The following is a 20,942-nucleotide window of genomic DNA, read 5'->3' on the forward strand; positions in this document are numbered from 1 at the left end:
CAGAGATCGCAGTGAGCCGGAATCGCGCCATCGCACTCCAGCCTGGGTAACAAGAGCAAAATTTGGTCTCAAAGAAACAAAAAGACTATAGGAGAGTAGGTGGAGTATCTTCCTACATTAAAAAAAAAGTCGGTTAGACTGGAATATAGGCACATAATTGGTTTTCTTTTTTCTTTTTTTCTTTCTTTTTTTTTTGTTTTTTTTTTTTGAGACAGAATTTCACTCTTGTTGCCCCCAAGCTGGAATGCAATGGTGCGATCTCGGCTCACTGCAACCTCCGCCTCCCGAGTTCAAGTGATTCTTCTGCCTCAGCCTCCCGAGTAGCTGGGATTACAGGCGCGTGCCACTACGCCCAGCTAATTTTTTGCAGAAACTGGGTTTCACCGTGTTAGCCAGGCTGGTCTCGAACTCCTGACCTCAGGTGATCCGCCCGCCTGGGCCTCCCAAAGTGCTGGGATTACGGGCGTGAGCCATTGCACCTGGAGGTTTTTTATTATTTTATTTTATTTATTTATTTTTTTGGTGAGGCGGAGTCTCGTTCTGTCGCCCAGGCTAGAGTGCAGTGGCGCAATCTCAGCTCACTGCAGTCGCTGCCTCCACGGTTCAAGTGATTCTCCTGCCTCAGCCTCCGGAATAGCTGGGATTGCAGGTGCCCGCCACCACGCCCGGCTAATTTTATTTTTATTTTTATTTATTTATTTATTTTTTTTTGAGACAAGAGTCTCACTCTGTCGCCCAGCCTGGAGTGCAGTGGCACGATCTTGGCTCACTGCAAGTTCCGCCTCCTGGGTTCACTCCGTTCTTCTGCCTCGGCCTCCTGAGTAGCTGGGACTACAGGCGCTAACCACCACGTCTGGCTAATTTTTTTTTGTATTTTTAGTAGAGACAGGGTTTCACCGTGTTAGCCAGGATGGTCTGGATCTCCTGACCTCGTGATCCGCCCGTCTCGGCCTCCCAAAGCGCTGGGATTACAGGCGTGAGCCACTGCGCCCAGCCAATTTTTTTTGTATTTTTAGTAGAGACGGGATTTCAGCGTGTTAGCCAGGTTGGTCTCGAACTCCTGACCTCAAGTGATCTTCCTGCCTCAGCCTCCCAACGTGCTGGGATTACAGGCGCAAGCCACCACGCTGGGCTTCATAGTTGGTTTTCAATAAATGTTTGTTGGTTAAATTAATGAGAATATTAAGCTGAATTTTTGGTGTCTCTCATAGGCATCTAAAATATGTCACAGTTATGATAAGGCGAAACGTTTCATTCTCAACATCTTTTCTATATATAGTCATCATTGGTGTCCTCTGGGGATTGGCTCCAGGATGACTCTGTACCCCCACCCCCTGCCAAAATCTGAGGATGCTTAAGTTTCTTATGTAAAATGGCATAGTGTTTGCATATAACCTAGGCACATTCTGTTATATAGTTTAAATAAACTCTAGATTACTTAATAATACCTAATACAATGCAAGTGTTCTGTAAATAGTTTTTATACTGTATTTAGGGAATAATGACCAAAAAAAAAAAGACGGTACATGTTTAGTACATTCGCAACTATCTTAGACCTAACTAGGTACATAGTACATGTCAGCAACAATATAACATTTTCTGGATTTTTTTTCTCCCCTGAAATGAATATTTTCAATTCCTGGTTGATTGAATCTGCAGATGAAACCTGCAGATGTGGAGGGCCAACTGTACATATGTTTTCTAATATTTTAAAAACAATATTCTGTAAACTTTCTTAGTTTTTTTAAAAAGGAAAGAATAGACAGAGTATCGGTAGAAACTTTAGTGTAGATCATATAGGAAAAATTTTAAAATTGCTCTTTAATAGTTAGATAATGTCTAAGAAAAGGAATCCTGGAACCATTTCTAGAAGATTGTTTTATTTCTTGATATTTTCCTTTAATAAAATTAGTTCATTTTCATCCAGATAGGCCAGCTATTTCAAAAAAGATGAAATGTTTAAGACACTTAAAAAGGTATACTCATTACCTACTGTCCGAACGAGGACATTGCTAATATAGTTGAATCCTTATGGAAGACATTCTCTGTCTTCTACCCTATCATTCCTTTTCTTTTCTGTATACTTTTACTATATATGCATTATATCCATAAGTATGCCTTGCACTTAAACTTTTTTTTTTTTTTGAGACGGAATCTTGCTCTGTCTCCCTGGCTGGAGTGCGGTGCTGCGCTCTCGGCTCACTGCAAACTCCGCTTCCCGGGTTCGCGCCCACCACCACACCTGGCTAATTTTTTGTATTTTTTCGTAGAGACGGGGTTTCACCGTGTTAGCCAGGATGGTCTCGATCTGCTGACCTCATGATCCGCCTGCCTCGGCCTCCCAAAGTGCTGAGCGTGAGCCACCTCGCCCGGCCTAAATTTTTATTCATTTTATATACACTGTGTTTACTTCTAATTTGCTTTTTTTGCTCAAGGTTTTGAAGACTTAATCTTTGTTGATTGTTTTTACAGGTTTATATACAGGTTTATAGATTATTGGTTTACTCTTACCCCCTCCCCACCAAGTTTTACCTGAGACATTTGAGCTCCAAAGATGTGTCAGGCATTGTGCTACCCACTGAGGTTACATAGGTAAACTTTTCTGAAAAATCAGTGAAATGGAAAGGTTCTTAATCACTTAGGGGAATGTCTGTTAACTGTATTAACTACAGAGAGTTCCAGAACCAGGGCAAGATGCTCTATAAAAATATCCCCCTTAAGCCAGGCATGGTGGCTCATGCTTGTAATGCCAGCACTTTGGGAGGCTGAGGCTGGAGGATTGATTGTGACCAGGAGTTTGAGACCAACCTGGCCAACAAAGTGAGACTTCGTCTCTTAAAAAAAAAAAAAAAAAAAAGAAGAAGAAGAAATAAAAATATTCCCTTTAATAGAAAGCTGGTTTATTTGGACGTTTACTTCTCTTTTTAAAATTTTTGTGGGTATATAGTAGGTGTATATATATATAGGTTACATGAGATATTTTGATACAAGCATGTAGTGTGTAATAATCACATCAGGGGGGTAAATGTGGTATCCATCACCATAAGCATTTGTATCAGGGAGCCTGCCCCGATGGTCACGTAGGTTCTTTTCTATTTTCCCTAAGCGTCAGCCAGTTTGAGAAATGAAGGGACAGAGTACAAAAGAGAGAAATTTTAAAGCTGGGTGTCCGGGGGAGACATCACATGTCAGTGGGTTCTGTGATGCCCCATAAGCCGCAAAACCGGCAAGTTTTTATTAGGGACTTTCAAAAGGGGAGGGAGTGTACGAATAGGGTGTGGGTCACAAAGATCACATACTTCACAAGGTAATAGAATATCACAAGGGAAATGGAGGCAGGGCAAGATCACAGGACCACAGGACCGGGGCAAAATTAAAATTGCTAATGAAGTTTTGGGCACCATTGTCATTGATAACATCTTATCAGGAGACAGGGTTTTGAGAGCAACTGGTCTGACCAAAATTTATTAGGCGGGAATTTCCTCTTCCTAATAAGCCTGGGAGCGCTATGGGAGACTGGGGTTTATTTCACCCCTACAGTTTCGACCATAGAAGACGGCCACACCCAAGGGGGCCATCTATAGACCCACCCCCAGGCACGTATTCTCTTTCCCAGGGATGTTTCTTGCTGAGAAAAAGAATTCAGTGATATTTCTCCCATTTGCTTTTGAAAGAAGAGAAATATGGCTCTGTTCCGCCCAGCTCACCGGTGGTTGGAGTTTAAGGTTATCTCTCTTATTCCCTGAACAATTGCTGTTACCCTGTTCTTTTTTCAAGGTGCCCAGATTTCGTATTGTTCAAACACACATGCTCTACAATTTGTACAGTTAACACAATTATCACGGGGTCCTGAGGTGACATACATCCTCCTCAGCTGACAGGATTAAGGTATTAAAGACAGGCCTAGGAAATCACAAGGGTATTGATTGGGGAAGTGATAAGTGTCCATGAAATCTTCACAGTTTGTGTTTAGAGACTGCAGTAAAGACAGGCATAGGAAATTATAAAAGTATTAATTTGGGGAACTATAAATGTCCATGAAATCTTCACAATGCATGTTCTTCTGCCATGGCTTCAGCCGGTCCCTCCGTTTGGGGTCCCTGACTTCCCACAACACATTTGTCCTTTATGTTGCAAAAAATTAGATTCTTTTAGTTTATTTTAAATGTACAATTAAATTGGTTTTTTCTATAGTCACCCTGTTGTGCTAGCAAATACTAGGTCTTATTCATTCTATTTTTTTTGTACCCATGGGTGATTACTCTTTTTTTTTTTTTTTTTTTTTTCTGAGATGGAGTCTTGCTCTGTCACCCAGGCTGGAGTGCAGTGGCTTGATCTTGATTCACCGCAGCTTCTGCCTCCTGGGTTCAAGCAATTCTCCTGCCTCAGCCTCCTGAGTAGCTGGGATTACAGGCGCACGCCACCATGCCCGGCTATTTTTTGTATTTTTAGTAGAGATGGGGTTTCATCATGTTGGCCAGGCTGGTCTCGAACTCCTGACCTCAAGTGATCCTTCTGCCTCAGCCTCCCAAAGTGCTAGGGTTACCGGTGTAAGCCACCATGCCCAGCCTGATGATTACTTTTTAATGGTGCCCATATTTTGATTTAGAAATTCAAAACTCTATTTGGAATGAGAATAATAATTTATAATTTCTTTTTAAAATAATACTTATGGGTTGAGCATGGTGGCTCACGCCTGTAATCCCAGCACTTTGGGAATCTGAAGTAGGCAGATCACGAGGTCAAGAGATCCAGACCATCCTGGCCAACATGGTGAAACCCTCTCTCTACAAAAAATACAAAAATTAGCTGGGCGTGGTGGTGCGCGCCTGTAGTCCCAGCTACTCTGGAGGCTGAGGCAGGAGAATCACTTGAACCCAGGAGGTGGAGGTTGCAGTGAGCTGAGATCGCACCACTGCACTCCAGCCTGGCTACAGAGTGGTCTCAAAATAATAATAATAATAATTATGGAGCAGTAAATTAGCTACTAATGCTAGCTAGTCTCTTTTGGTAAAAATCTGATTTACTTTTTGGTGTCTGGAGTTTTTTTTTCATTGTAACTTTTTGAGAGATATTTAACCATCATAAAAAAGTGATAGACTTATCTCCCCAATTAAGTAATACATTAAAGGTTTATGGGAGCTGTATTTGAGGAATTTGTGATTGGAAAAAACGTAATTTATACTTCAATTAAATAAAATCTTAATGTTCATTTAAAAAACATTAAACAGCCAGGCGCAGTGGGTCAGGACTATAATCCTAAGAATAGGGCAGCTAAGGTGAGAGGCTGAGGTGGGATGATTGCTTACACCCAGGAGTTTGAGGCTGTAGTGAGCTATGATTGTTCCATTGCACACCAGCATGGGCTGCAGAGTGAGACCCTGTCTGTAAAAAAGAAAAGTTGAATAAAATTTATTTCCTTATTTCACTGATAATTGCATTGCAAAAGTTTTTTCTTCCCCTCTAGTGTGAGCTTTGGATCTTTATTAAGAATTGAAGTTAATCATAATAGTATTTTGTATGTGCTTTAACCGTGAATTTATTTTTATAGGATTTCTATAATTGGCCTGATGAATCCTTTGATGAAATGGACAGTACACTAGCTGTTCAACAGGTAATAAAAATAGTTTCTTTTCACCCTGTGTCTTTTGGAGTACGATGTGTAAGTGCCCATTGGGTGGCCTTTGTCTGTTGGTCACTGTGCAGCAGTCTGCTTCCCAATAAAGCGTGCTCTTTCACAAAACAAAACAAAACAAAATAGTTCCTTTTACAACTCCAATAACCTAAGCATTTTACCTCTTTGACATAGTTAAGTATTCTTATATCTTTTAGCATAGGGAAGATTCCACTGAATTAATGGAATGCCTATTTAAAAGTTTAGCCAACCCTCATTTTGTTTTAAGATGGCATATTAAGCTGGGTACCGTGGCTGCCAGCACTTTGGGAGGCCAATCACTTGAGGCCAGGAGTTCAAGACCAGCCTGAGCGACATAACAAGACCCTGTTTCTACAAAAAGATAAATTAGCCAAGCATGGTGGTGCACACCTGTAGTCCCAGTAGCTAGGGAGTCTGAGGCAGGGAGATCACTTGATCCTACTTCAAGGGTCTAATGAGCTATGATTGTGCCACTGTACTTCAACCTGGGTGACAGAGTGAGATCTTGTCTCTTAAAAAAATAAAAATAGCCCAGGTGCGGTGGCTCACAGCTGTAATCCCAGCACTTTGGGAAGCCGAGGCAGGTGGATCACTAGGTCAGGAGATCAAGACCATCCTGGCTAACACAGTGAAACCCTGTCTCTACTAAAAATGTAAAAAATTAGCCAGACGTGGTGGCATGCGCCTGTAGTCCCAGCTACTTGGGAGGGCTAAGGCAGGAGAATCGTTTGAACCCAAGAGGCGGAGGTTGCAGTGAGCCAAGATCATGCCACTCCACTGGCCAAAAGCAAGACTCTGTCTCAAAAAAAAAAAAAAAAAAAAACCAAAAAACAAAACCAAAATACAATTTCATTAAGGGGCTAATAAAAAGATAATATACATTGGAGCGTACTAGTATATTGGATTAGGCACTGGTTAAATTTTTTTGTTTTGAATTTTTAGTAGAGACAGGGTTTTGCCATGTTGCCCACCTTGAACTCCTGGGCTCAAGCAGTCCACCCACTGTGGCCTCCCAAAGTGCTGGGATTGCAAGTGTGAGTCACTGCACCTGTCTTTTTTTTTTTTTTTTTTTTAAGATGGGGTCTCACTCTGTTGCCCAGGCTGGAGTGCAGTGGCTTGAGCATGGCAAAATGTAGCCTCAACTTCCTGGGCTCAGGTGATTGTTCTACCTCAGCCTCCCAAGTAGCTGGGACTATAGGCGCACACTGCCACATCTGGCTAATTTTTTTGTAGAGATGGGGTTTCACCATGTTGCCCTGGCTGATGATAACATTTTTAAAGGGAAAATATACCATAAATCGAGGCTGTTTGGCTTCATTTTGATAGCCAGATAATAAAAGTAGATAGCTGGCCGGGTGCGGTGGCTCGCGCCTGTAATCCCAGCACATTGGGAGGCCAAGGCAGGCGGATCACAAGGTCAGGAGATCGAGACCATCCTGGCTAACATGGTGAAACCCCATCTCTACTAAAAATACAAAAAAATTAGCCAGGCATGGTGGTGGGTGCCTGTAGTCCCAGCTATTCGGGAGGCTGAGGGAGGAGAATGATGTGAACCTGGGAGGCGGAGCTTGCAGTGAGCCGAGATCGCGCCACTGCACTCCAGCCTGGGGGACAGAGCAAGACTCCATCTCAAAAAAAAAAAAAAAAAAGTAGATAGCTATTTGGATTTGTTATGTTGTTTGAAGATCTTAGAAAATAAAAGAGACATATAGTTGAATTATTTGAGCATTAAAAACCACCCATCTGGGTGTGGTGGCTCACACCTGTAATCTTAGTACTTTGGGAGGCCGAGGAGGGAGGATCACTTTGAGGCTGGGAGTTTGAAACCAGCCTGGACAATATAGTGAGACCATGTCTCTGTAAAAAATAAAAAGGTTAGGTTAGGTGGTGTGCACCTGTAGTCCTAGCTATTTAGGAGGCTGAGGTGGGAGGATAGGGTTTATGGTGAGCTGTGATTGTGCCACTGCACTCCAGGCTGGTGACAGAGACCCTATCTCAAAAAAAAAAAAAAAGAAAAGAAAAAGTGCTGTTCAATCAGCAAACATTTATTGGGTTCTCACTATATAGCTAGCAATGAGTTAGGCCTTGTGGAAGATAAAGGAATATAAACCTAGATCTAGCTCTATGCCTAGAAATTGGTTAAATTTTGAAGAAAAATGTACAGATGGTTATTTCTTTAAAAATAGGGGGAAGCGTCCTGTTACTTTGTTGAATTTGTTCATTTATTCTCGCAGGTTTTTTGGGTGTGAAATCATTAGGGTTTTCTACATATGAGACCATGTCATCTGCAAACAGATAATTTTACTTCTCCAATCTAGATCTGTTTTCTTTCTTTTTCTTGCCTAATTGCTCTGGCTAGACCTTCCAGTACTACTTGGAATAAAAGTGGTGAAAGAGGGCATCTTTGTCTTCTTCCTGATCTTAGAGGAGAGCTTTTAGTTTTTCACTGTTGAGTATGATGTTCACTATGGATTTTTCATATATGGTCTTTATTATATTGAAGTTGTTTCCTTTATTTGTAGTTCATTCAGTGCTTTTTAGATCATAAAATGGTGTTAAATTTTGTCAAATGCTTTTTCTGCACCTATTGAGATGATCATGTGTTTCTTTTTCTTACTTTTTTTTATTTTTTTATTTTTTTGAGACAGAGTCTCGCTCTGTCACCAGGCTGGAGTGTAGTGGCGCGACCTCAACTCACTGCAGCCTCTGCCACCTGGGTTCAAGCGATTCTCCTGCCTCAGCCTCCTGAGTAGCTGGGATTACAGATGCCTGCCACTGTGCCTGGTTAATTTTTGTAGTTTTAGTTAGAGACGGAATTTTACCATCTTGGCCAGGCCGGTCTTGAACTCCAGACATCGTGATCTACCTGCCTCGGCTTCCCAAAGTGCTGGGATTACAGGTGTGAGCCATCACACCCGGCATTAATTTTTCTTTAAATGTTTGGTATTTTCTTTAAATGTTTACTAGTGAAGCTGTTAGGCCCAGGGTTTTCTTTGGTTGCTCAACATTGGGAATATAATTAATGCCACTGAATTGTACACTTAAAAATGGTTTAAATGCCTTTCCTTTCTTTATTGAATGGTCTCAGCAGCCTTGTTGAAATGTTTTGGCCATGTATGTGACACGTTATTTCTGAGTTCTTTATTTATTTCTATTTGTCTGTATGTCTGTCCTTATGCCAGTATCACACAGTGTTTGATTACTGTAACTTTGTAGTAAGTTTTGAAGTCAAGAAATGTGAATCCTCCAACTTTGTTTCTTATTGTATTTTTCTTAATAGAGACAGAATTTTGCAATGTTGCCCAGGTTGGTTTTGAACTCTTGAGCTCAGGTGATCTTCTTGCCTCGGCTGGGATTACAGACATCAGCCACCATGCTCTGACAAAATTTGTTCTTTATTTTCAAGATTTTTTTTTGTTTATTCAGAAACCCTTGCAATTCCATATAAATTCGAGGATCACCTTTTCCATATCTGCAAAAAAAAGGGGGGTGTTGATTGGAATTTAGATAGAGATTGCCTCGTATCTCTAGATTGCTTTAGGTAGCATTGACATCTTAACGATATTAAGCCTTACTCATGCACACGAGATGTCTTTCCGTTTATTTAGGTCTTCTTTAATTACTTGCAGCAATGTTTTGTAGTTTTCTGTCTGCAAAAAATTTTCTCTCCTTATTTAAATCTATTTCTAGGTATTTAAAAGTTTTTAGGTTCTATTGTAAGTGGAGTTGCTTTCTTCCTTTTTAGATTCTTACAGGTATATAGAAACAAAACATTTTTGTGTATTCATCTTGTATTCTACGACTTTGCTGAATCATTTTTCACTTAGAGTAATGTTCTTGTGGATTCTTTGGGATTTCCTATATATAGGATCATGTCATTTGTGGATAGAGATAGTTTTACCACTTCCTTTCCAAATGAGATGCGTTTTATTTCTTTATCTTGTCTAGTTGCTCTGGCTAGAACTTTAGTACAGTGTTGAATAGCGGTGGTGAAAGTGAGCATCGTTGTCTCATTTGGGTTTTCAGGGAAAGGCTTTTAGTTTTTTACCATTGAGTCTGAGGTTAGCTGTGAGTTTTTCATGAATGCCCTTAATCATGTTGGGGAAATTTCCTTTTAAACCTAGTTTTCTGAGTGGTTTTATCATGAAAATATGTTGGATTTTGTCAGATATCTTTTCTGCATTGATATGATTGTGTGCTTTTTTCCGTTTGTATATTAATGTAGCATATTGCATTGTTTTTTTTAAAAAATGTTGAACCACCTTTGCATTCCTGATAACTTTCTTTTGATTTATATTTGTATGGTATTTCTTTTTTCATGATTTGACATACCTACATAATTATGTTTGAAGTAAGTTTCTTGTAGACAGCATATGGTTGAGTCATATTTCTTAGTTCATTTTGACAGACTTTCTCTTTTAATTGGTATGTTCAGACCATTTAACATTGATGTGCTGAATGTTTACTATTATTTAGATTTAGACCTACCGTTTTATTACTTTTTAGTTTGTTCCTTCTGGGCTTTTTGTTTGTTCCCGTTTCCCCTTTTCTGTCTTTTTAAGGGTGAGTTGAACATTTTTAGTATTCTGTTTTAATTCTAATTTTGACATATTTATATACTTGATTACTAAATGGGTACTCTGCGCAGTTTACTGAAAATCAGTATTCTACCACTTTACTTGAAATGTAGAAACTTTACTATCATATGCACCCCTTTTCCTCCCCCTTTATACTATAGTTGCTATATATTACATCAATATACATTGAAAACCCCATCGTTAATCTTTTTGCTTTCACCTGTCAAACATATTTTAAAGAAGCCATGAGAAGAATGGTCTATTATATTTATACCCAGATATTTACAATATCTCCTGCTCCTGATGTTCCCAATTTTTTTTCTTTTTTCTTTTTTTTTTTTTTTTTTGAGACAGAGTCTTGCACTGTCTCCTAGGCTGAAGTGCAGTGGCGCAATCTCTGCTCACCGCAAGCTCCGCCTCCTGGGTTCAGGCCATTCTCCTGCCTTAGCCTCCCGAGTAGCTGGGACTACAGGCGCCCGCCATCACGCCCGGCTAATTTTTTTGTATTTTTAGTAGAGACGGGGTTTCACTGTGTTAGCCAGGATGGTCTCGATCTCCTGACCTCATGATCTGCCCACCTCGGCTTCCCAAAGTGCTGGGATTACAGGCGTGAGCCACCACGCCTGGCCTCCCAATTTTCTTTGTATTATTTTCTCTCTGAAGAACTTCCTTTAGCAATTCATTTTTTTTTGAGCAGAGTCTTGCTCTGTCACTCAGACTGGAGTGCAGTGGCGCGATCTCGGCTCACTGGGTTTAAACAGTTCTCCTGCCTCAGCCTCCTGAGTTCAAGCAGTTCTCCTGCCTCAGCATCTCGAGTAGCTGGGATTACAGACATGCACCACCACCCCCAGCTAATTTTTGTGTTTTTAGTACAGACAGGGTTTCACCATGTTGGCCAAGCTGGTCTTGAACTCTTGACTTGCCCGCCTGAGCCTCACAGAGTACTGGGATTACAGACATGAGCCACCGTGCCCAGCTGATCTTCATTTTTAAATAATATTTTTGTTGGATATAGAATTCTGGCTTGACAACTCTTTCAGCACATTTTTATTTTTATTTTATTTATTCATTTATTTTTTTGAGACAGAGTCTCGCTCTGTCACCCAGACTGGAGCACAGTGGCATAATCTTGGCTCACTGCAACCTCCACCTCCTGGGTTCAAGCGATTCTCCTGCCTCAGCCTCCCCAGTAGCTGGGACTATGGGTGCATGCCGCCACAGCTGCCTCATTTTTCTATTTTTAGTAGAGACTGGGTTTTGCCATATTGGCCAGGCTGGTCTTGAACTCCTGACCTCAAGTGATCCATCCACCTCAGCCTCCCAAAGTTCTGGGATTATAGGTGTGAGCCGCTGTGCCCGGCCTTATTTTTATTTATTTATTTTGAGATGGAGTTTTGCTCTGTCGCCCAGGCTGGAGTGCAGTGGTGCAATCTCGTCTCACTCCAACCTCCACCTCCAGATTCAAGCCATTCTCCTGCCTCAGCCTCCTGAGTAGCTGGGACTACAGGCGCACACCACCACGCCCAGCTAATTTCTGTATATTTACTACAGATGGGGTTTCGCCATGTTGGCCAGAATGGTCTCGATCTCTTGACCTCGTGATCTGCCAACCTCAGCCTCCCAAATTGCTGGGATTACAGGCGTGAGCCACCCCGCCTGGCCTCCCGGCCTTATTTTCATTTTTATGTATTTATTTTTGATATGGAGTCTCACTCTGTCTCCCAGGCTGGAGTGCAGTGGCGCAATCTTGGCTCACTGCAACCCCCACCCCCTGGCTTCAAGCGATTCTCCTCCGCCAGCCTCCCTAGTAGCTGGGATAACAGGTGCCTGCCACCGTGCCTGGCTAATTTTTGTATTTTTAGTAGAGGTGGGGTTTCACCTTGGCCAGGCTGGTCTTGAACTCCTGACTTCGTGATCCACCCTCCTCAGCCTCCCAAAGTGCTGGGATTACAGGTGTGAGCCACCATGCCTGGACTCTATTTTTATTTTTTTTGAGACAGGGTCTCACTCTGTTGCCAGGCTGGAGTGCAGTGGTACGATCATAGCTTACTGCAGCCTTAAACTCCTGGACTTAAGAGATCCTCTCACCTCAGCTTTCTGAGTAGCTATGACTACAGGAGCACACCACCCCTGGCTGACTTTTTTTTTTTGTAGAGACGTGGTCTCACTATGTTGCCTAGGCTGGTCTTGAACTCTTGGCCTCAAGCAATCCTCCTGCCTCAGCCTGCTAAGTTTTACAGCACTTTAAAAATGTTTTACCATTTTGCTTCCATGGTTTCTGATGAGAAAGAATCTGTCATTCAAATTCTTCTGGCTTCTTTAGTGGTGTTTTTTTCTTTGTTTTGTTTTTTTTGAGACAGGGTCTCACTCTGTCATTCCAGGCTGGTGTACAGTGGACTTCTTAGGCTCAAGCAATCCTTCCAACTCAGCCTCTCAAGTAGCTGGGACTACAGGCATGCACCACCATGCCTGGCTAATTTTTATGTTTTGTAGAGATGGGGTCTTACTGTGTTGCCCAAGCTGGTCTCTAACTCCTGAGCTTGAGTGATCCTCCTGCCTTGGTCTTCCAAAGTGCTGGGATACAGACCTGAGCTACCACTTTGGGTTTTAGCCATTTGATTATGATGTGTCTGGATGTAGATTTCTTTGGGTTTATCTTGTTTGATGTTCACTCAGCTTTTTTTAAATTGTGGCAATGTATATGAGACATAAAATTTATCATTTTTGCTATTTTAAAGTGTACAGTTCTGTGTCATTAAGTACATTCCCATTGTGCAACCATCACCACCATCCGTGTCCAGAACTTTTTCATCTTCCCCAACTGAGATTCTATACGTATTAAACAATAACTCCCTATTCCTCTTTTTTTCTCAGCCTACTCAGCTTCTTGAATTTGCAAGCTTATATCTTTTTACAAACTTGGAAACTTTTCAGCATTATTTCTTCAAGTACCTTTTTTTTGAGATGGAGTCTTGCTCTGTCGCCCAGGCTGGAGTGCAGTGGCATGATCTCGGATCACTGCAACCTCTGCTTCCCGGTTTTAAGCGATTCTCCTACCTCAGCCTCCATGTGCCACCATGCCCGGCTAATTTTTGTATTTTTATTAGAGATGGGGTTTTACCCTATTGGCCAGGCTGGTCTCGGACTCCTGACCTCGTGATCCACCTGCCTCGGCCTCCCAAAGTGCTAGGATTATAGGCGGGAGCCACCTCGTTCAGCTTTCTTAGCTCATTTTTTAAAAATGATAGTTGCCTCTATTGCCTAAAAGTGTGGAGGACTCATTATAGAAAACAAAATGACATTTTTTTTGAGATAGAGTCTCACTCCCAGGTTGGAGTGCAGTAGCATGTGATTGCTGCTCAGAGCAACCTCCACCTCCCAGGTTCAAGTGATTCTCCTGCCTCAGTCTCCCAGTAGCTGAGATTACAGGCGTGTGCTACCATGCCCGGCCAGTTTTTGTATTTTTAGTAGAGACGTTGTTTCGCCATGTTGGCCAGGCTGGTCTTGAACTCTACCTCAGGTGATCTGCCCGCCTCTGCCTCCCAAAGTGCTGGGATTACAGGAGTGAACCATTGTGACTGGCCAAAATGGCATTTTTGTTTTATTTCTAAGTTAAGGATTTCTTTTTTGCTTTATATAAATTGGTATCAATAAAAGGATTCTAAATTTCTTCAGGATTGACAGCTTGTAACTCCACTTAATAACAAAATTTAGTAATTATATAAGTAAAGTCAGTTTCTAAATATATGGTTAAATAATTAAAATTGGGCTGGGCCCAGTGGTTCATGCCTGTAATTCCAGTACTTTGGGAGGCTGAGGTGGGAGAATTGCTTGAGCCCAGGAGTTCAAAACTAGCTTAAGTGGTCTTGAATTAGCCTAGGCAGTCTTGAATTAGTCTAGGCAGTCTTGAATTAGCCAGGTGTTGTGGGCGCATGCCTGTAATCCCAGCTACTTGGGAGGCTGAAGCAGGAGAATTGCTTGAACCCAGGAGGCAGAGGTTGCAGTGAGCCGAGATAGCACCACTGCACTCTAGCCTGGGCGACAGAACGAAACTCTATCTCAAAAAAAAAAATAAATAAATAAAAGTCTCTGTGTTCAGGGACTCACTATATGAAGGGGACACATGAAAGTAAGTGCTAGTAAGTTGTACTATTAAGCGTGAAATAAATGCTGCTAAGAGTTCTAGCCATAGAAGACTGGGTGCGGTGGCTCACGCCTGTAATCCCAGCACTTTGGGAAGCTGAGGCAGGTGGATCACTTGAGGTCAGGACTTCAAGACCAGCCTGACCAACATGGTGAAACCCCGTCTCTACTAAAAATACAAAAATTAGCTGGGCATGGTGGCGCATGCCTATAATCGCGGCTACTCGGAAGGCTGAGACAACAGGATCACTTGAACCCGGAAGGCAGAGGTTGTAGTGAGCTGAGACTGCGCCACTACACTCCAGCCTGGGCGACAGAGTGAGACTCTATCTCAAAAACAAAAAAAAAGTTCTATTCATAGAAGGTGTAGTGGGAACAGGAAAGACAAAAATGAATAGACAGATTGCTAATATATACAAATTACAAATGTGGTGGGAAATCGGATGGAGTTCTGTGAGGATTCGAATAATCAGGGAGTGCTTGAGTGTATTGGGGGAACGAGAGATTTGGACAGAATTGTGATGCGGAATTTGAGGTGACCTTTGGAGAAGGTATACACTTTAGCTGTATCTCCTCAAGGAGAGAGAGAATCAAAACTTTGAAACATTAGGATGAGATAAAAAAAAATCAGGGAGAGTGGTTTCAATAGTAATTAAAGAGTCATTAAAAAGTGTTTGAGGCCGGGTACGGTGGCTCATGCCTGTAATCCCAGCACTTCAGGAGGCCGAGGCGGGTGGATCAGCTGAGGTCGGGAGTTTGAGACCAGCCTTAGTAACATGGTGAAACCCCGTCTCTACAAAAATTAGCCGGGCGTGGTGGCGGGTGCTTGTATTCCCAGCTACTCGGGAGGCTGAGGCAGGAGAATCGCTTGAACCCGGGAGGCGGAGGTTGCAGTGAGCCAAGACCGAGCCATTACACTCCAGCCTGGGCAACAAAACTCCTCAAAAAAAAAAAAGTATTTGATCCCTTTCCCTGTCATCATGGTGTGTGCTTGTGACTCTGTTCTTTGCCATGCCTTCCCACAAGACTTTAAGACTTTTAGAGTCAAGTGATTCCTGGCCAAGAAACAAAAGCAAAATCATCCCATTCCCCAGTGGATTCAGGTGAAAACTAAGTAATAAAATCAGGTACAACTCTAAGAGGAGACATTGGAAAAGAACCAAGCTGGGTCTAGAAGGAATTTTACATGAGATGGCACACATATTTAATATTGTATCAAGGTCTCTATCATGTCACCATATCAAGCTGAAAATGTCACCATCTGGACAGTTGGACATGCTGTATTGGAACAATGGTTTTTCTTTTGGTTTCTATGCTCTGCAGTAGGCTGGTTCAGTACTAAATATGTGAGACCTTTTGTTTGGAAAAAAAAGTTTTTGAGTAAGCAAGTGATATTCAAGAAAGATTGTCTGAAGTAGGCAAAATTGATTGGCTCAAGAAGGCCTTATAGTTAGTAAGTTTTTGTAACCACCCTTTTAACCTATGTAGACTTCAGAATATCAAAAAGATTGCATAAAGCATTACAGAGATCTGAAATTTAAATTTTTATGTTATTACATTTTAAAAATTGAAAGTGACCCTCCCTTGCCTTTTTTTTAAACTTAGTTTTTTCTGTTAGTCATTTAAAACAACTTTTATTGGGTCTAATGAACATACCATACAAATCCCTATACAGTTAGAGTGATTATATTCACAGGGTTGCACAGCCATCACTACAGTCTAATTTTATAACTTTTTTGTTGTTGTTTTGTTTTTGAGATGGAGTCTCGCTCTGTCGCCCAGGCTAGAGTGCAGTGGCACGATCGCGGTTCACTGCAACCTCCGCCTCCCGGGTTCAAGCGATTCTCTTGCCTCAGCCTCCAGAGTAGCTGGGACTATAGGTGTGTGCCACCACACCCAGCTAATTTTTTGTATTTTTAGTAGAGATGGGGTTTCACTATATTAGCCAGGATGATCTCGATTTCCTGACCTCGTGATCTGCCCACCTCGGCCTCCCAAAGTGCTGGGATTACAGGCATGAGCCCCCACACCCGGCCTTTTAGAACATTTTTATCCTTCCTGAAAGGAAACCTCATCCCCATTAGCAGCCATCTTCAGTCTCCTGTGCCTTCCTCTCTGCCCTCAAGCCCTACACCAGTACAAATCTGTTTCCTGTCTCAATAGATTTTCTTACTCTAGACACTTCATATAAACCAAATCACAATATGTACCATAGTTATGTTTACATTGCCTATGATGAAATCCTGTATCTACAAAATATGGAAAAGTTAACCCGGCATGATGGCGTGTGCCTGTAGTCCCAGCTCCTCAGGAAGCTGAGGTGGGAGGATTGCTTGAGCCCAGGAGGTGGATATTGCAGTGATCTGAGATTGTGCCACTGTACTCCAGCCTGGGTGATGCAGTGAGACCCTGTTTCAAAAAAAAAAAAAAAAAGAATAAATTATGGTTTGCAATTTTGATCCAAGTTCCAGTCCTGACAAATACAATATCTGCATTTATGTACTAGATTCTATCCAAATGAAGTTGAATTGAAGGATAAATAAGTAAGGGTAACCTACTTTTTTCTGAGTTACTGATCATGATTCTATACTTGGTTTCCTATTTAGTGTATAACGCAAGTTGAACCACAAGAGCAGTTATGTATTAACAAATTATGTGTACTTAACATAAGATTTACCAGGTGATATAATTTAATTAACCATGAGAACTTCTTTGTTTTTAGTATATTCAACAGAACATAAGAGCAGATTGCTCCAATATTGACAAAATTCTTGAACCACCTGAAGGCCAAGATGAAGGTGTGTGGAAGTATGAACATTTAAGGTAGGTCCTTATGTTATATCAAAATACTAATAGTACCTCTCACAAAACTAGCTTTCATATTAATGATAATTATGAATTGTAAAATTTACTATGTAACTGCAGACTAAGAAGCCAAATTTTAAAGCTTTGGCATTTTCAGTGTGACAAGGTTCTCAGCTTTCTTCACTGGTTGTTTCCAGATCAAATTATGCTGCAGTCACTCATTTTGAAAGGTGGTTTCAGAGTTGATAATTTGGACCTGCCTCTGCACCTCTCTACTTTTCTTTTCTTTCTTTTTTTTTTTTTTTTGAGATGGGATCTCACTCTCTTGCCCATGTTGGACTGCAGTGGTGCAATCACTGCTTACTGTGCCTCTACCTCCCAGCCTCAAGTGATCCTCCCACTTCAGCTTCCAGAGTAGCTGGGACTACAGGTGTGTGCCAGCATGCCTCACTAATTTTTTAATTTTTTGTAGAGACAGGATCTGATTATGTTGCCCAGGCTAGCCTCAAACTCCTGGATTCAAGCAGTCTTCCTACCTTGTCCTCCCAAAGTATTGAGCCACCCTTTCTACATTTATTCATTTGGGCCTTATTACCCCGCCTTTTTTTTTTTTTGAAACAGGATCTTGATCTGTTGCCTAGGCTGGAGTGCAGTGGTGCAATCTTGGCGCATTGCAGCCTCTGTCTCCCATGCTGAAGCAATCCTCACACCTCAGCCTCCTGAGTAGCTGGGACTACTAGTGCATGCCACTAAGCCTGGCTAGTTTTTTGTATTTTTTGTAGAGACAGGGTTTCACCATGTTGCCTAGGCTGGTCTCAAACTCCGGGGCTTAAGCAATCCACCCACCTTGGCCTCCCACGGTGCTGGGATTACCACCATGCCAGCCTGGGTTTTATTCTTATTTCATGGTTTTCCTTAATTGTATCTCTTAACCACTAATATAGTATTTCCATTTCCCCATTTATGCATAACTTTGTGTCATCTTTTGTCTTTTGTCTTTTTTTTTTTTTTTGAGACAGAGTCTTGCTCTGTTGCCTAGGCTGGAGTGCAGTGGTGTGATCACTGCACTCACCACAACCTCTGCCTCCCGAGTTCAAGTGATTCTTCTGCCTCAGCCTCCCGAGTAGCTGGGACTACAGGTGCGGCCATGCCCGGCTAATTTTTGTATTTTAGTAGAGACGGGGTTTCACTAAGTTGGCCAGGCTGGTCTCGAACTCCTGACCTCATGATCTGCCCGCCTCAGCCTCCCAAAGTGCTGGGATTACAGGTGTGAGCCACCGTGCCCAACTTGTCTTTTTTTTTTTTTTGCTTTGTTTCTGTAGAGATGGGGTCTCACTGTGTTGCCCAAGCTGGTCCTGAAATCCTGGGCTCAAGTGATCCTGCCATCTCGGCCTGCCAAAGCACTGGGATTATACAGGCATGAGCCACTGCACTTGGCCACTTTATGTTTTTGTAGAGGATTACTTCTAGTTCCTAGTCTAGTCTTGGTAGCTGATAAGTTGCCTGTAAATTATTGCAAACTTCCAGTCTTCTCTTTGGTAACTAGAGATTAATTGTAATCCTGAAGTAAGGCGTTTTGGTGCTTTTTATAATGCCCTTTGAATGAAAAAAGTGATAACTAGTGGATAGGTGGAGATAACATTAGAAGTAGATATATTCTGAAGTTACTAGGTGTTTCTTGAAATTATAAATTTCCCAGTGCAAATGGGAGCTGGGATGAGTTGACAGATTATTAATAAATATAGAGAATGTAGTATGTGTTCATTGGGGCTTATTATTTGTAAGTTGATTTTTAGATAAATAGAGTAGAAATATGACTTTTCCTGAATAAATTAGACCATGTTTCCTGTGTTGTGTGCCTCCAGGCACTTTTTAAAAATATTTACTTTTTGATGCTGCATGCTTCTTTAGATATGGCTAAGACATTATGTCGTGTCATAATAGTTCAGCAATTTCAGGATGCTAAGACTTCTTTGTACCCTTTGCCGGTTTTTAGACAAATTACTTGACTATTTTCTAACTTTTTTATATATCTGAATGCACAATAATTGAAAGTATGAGTCTGTAGATATTTTCCCATTTTTACAACCCAAGACAGCACTTTAGTGTAGTACATCCTTTGCTTTATTTTTATCAGCCTTGAAAATAACTGCTTTCTTATGTTTTTCTTCTTGAGACAAGAGTCTCTAGTCTCGCTTTGTCACCAGGCTGGAGTGCAGTGGTGTGATCTCGGCTCATTGCAACCTCCGCCACACGGGTTCAAGCGATTCTCCTGCCTCAGCCTCCCAAGTGGCTGGGACTACAGGCGTGTGCCACCATGCCCAGCTAATTTTTGTATTTTTTAGTAGAGATGGGGTTTCACCATGTTGGTCAGGATGGTCTTGATCTCCTGACCTCACGATCTGCCCGCCTTGGCCTCCCAAAGTGCTGGGATTACAAGTGTGTGCCACCACGCTTGGCCGCTTTTTCCATTACAAGCATAATTCCTAACAAATAAGGGCTGATTTTAGTGTTACAAGGTTTTTTTTTTTTTTTTTTCCAGGTCTAAGAAAACATTTACCTCCCTATTTAACTTATTCTATGAAACATTATAGAAAACATTACATAAAACTTTACATGAAATATTTCTCACAAGTATTTCATTTGTTCTGGTGCTATTTTTACTTTTGTTATTTTTTTCTACTAGCCACTTTTTGGTCTGGGTTGCATATTAACTATCATGTATATATTCTTTTATCTCTTTATTGTATTGTGTACATTTTATTAGTTGACCAGGAAGAGGTTTTTTTTTCTTTTTTTTTTTTTTTTTTTGCATACATCCTTTATTGATTTGAGGCTGTATACTTGCCATTTTTAGTTAATGCAGTTGATTATATAATGATGTTAATTTGGATTGGGTGATGACTTCAGTCAAATCTCCCACTAGCTCATATTGAGTCTTAATGATTAGGAAAAGGTACTCCTTTATGTCAGGATACATGCGTGGTGACTGGAATGTAGGCTGGATTCCAGCTCTGGTTGGTCTCTTCAGCTGCACAACTGTGTACATGTTAGCCCTGTATTAAATTAACTTGAAGCTGTAAGTTTTGCATTATTTGCCACAGATTATACCCACAGCACTGCTGAATCAACTTAATTTTGCTTTTGGCTGTAAAAGGGTTGGGTAAGAAACTTAACCACAACCCGTCTTTATTACCACTTAGTGGAAAACAACTAAAAAACACATAACATGCAGCCTACTTGATAGGGGACAGTAGAGGGTGATATGGTGATTTAGAAATAATGTTATTTTTGTAATCTAAGGACAGCATTATTAGGCATCTGGAAAGGAAATGCAGTTACAAACAACTGAAAATTTGACCCTTGCCTTTTTGTTTTCTTCTGTTACAATGTGCAGTAAGTAAATGAAGTTTTTCTTACCAAATTTGTTCACATATATCCTGGTTTTTTTCTTTTTTGGGGGGATTTTTTTTTTTTTTTTTTTGTCTTCTGATTATGTAGGTGTTAGCTTTGCATTGTTTTGGGAACCAAAATGATTCAGTTTTTCTGATGGGGAAACATAGTATTGATTTATCTAACTTGATACATTGAACTAAATATTAATAGGTAGGACTTTTGGAGGGAACACGTTCAGTGTTTTGACAGCTGTAAAACTATCTTTGTGACATAGAAGATTGTCTTTTTATCAAATACCTGTCTAAAACTGATGGCCTCAGTGCAATTGTAATGTTTTTTTTTTTTTTTTTTTTTTTTTTGAGATG

At 41.1% G+C, this 20,942-nt stretch overlaps 1 protein-coding gene across 4 annotated transcripts in view; it reads left to right on the plus strand.

Annotated features, from left to right (window-relative positions):
- MOB4 (MOB family member 4, phocein) overlaps positions 1-20,942 on the plus strand; it is a 51,774-nt gene that overhangs the window by 17,855 nt on the left and 12,977 nt on the right. For 3 of the 4 annotated variants that reach the window (XM_054478375.2, XM_054478370.2, XM_054478372.2), the window contains 2 exons: positions 5,552-5,614; positions 17,099-17,199. In XM_054478375.2, the coding sequence (XP_054334350.1) occupies positions 5,552-5,614; positions 17,099-17,199 (164 nt within the window). The remainder of the gene's footprint in view (positions 1-5,551; positions 5,615-17,098; positions 17,200-20,942) is intronic. The other variant, XM_054478371.2, reaches the window with a different exon arrangement.

This window comes from Pongo pygmaeus, chromosome 11 (assembly GCF_028885625.2).
Source record: "Pongo pygmaeus isolate AG05252 chromosome 11, NHGRI_mPonPyg2-v2.0_pri, whole genome shotgun sequence".
Lineage (NCBI taxonomy): Eukaryota > Metazoa > Chordata > Mammalia > Primates > Hominidae > Pongo > Pongo pygmaeus.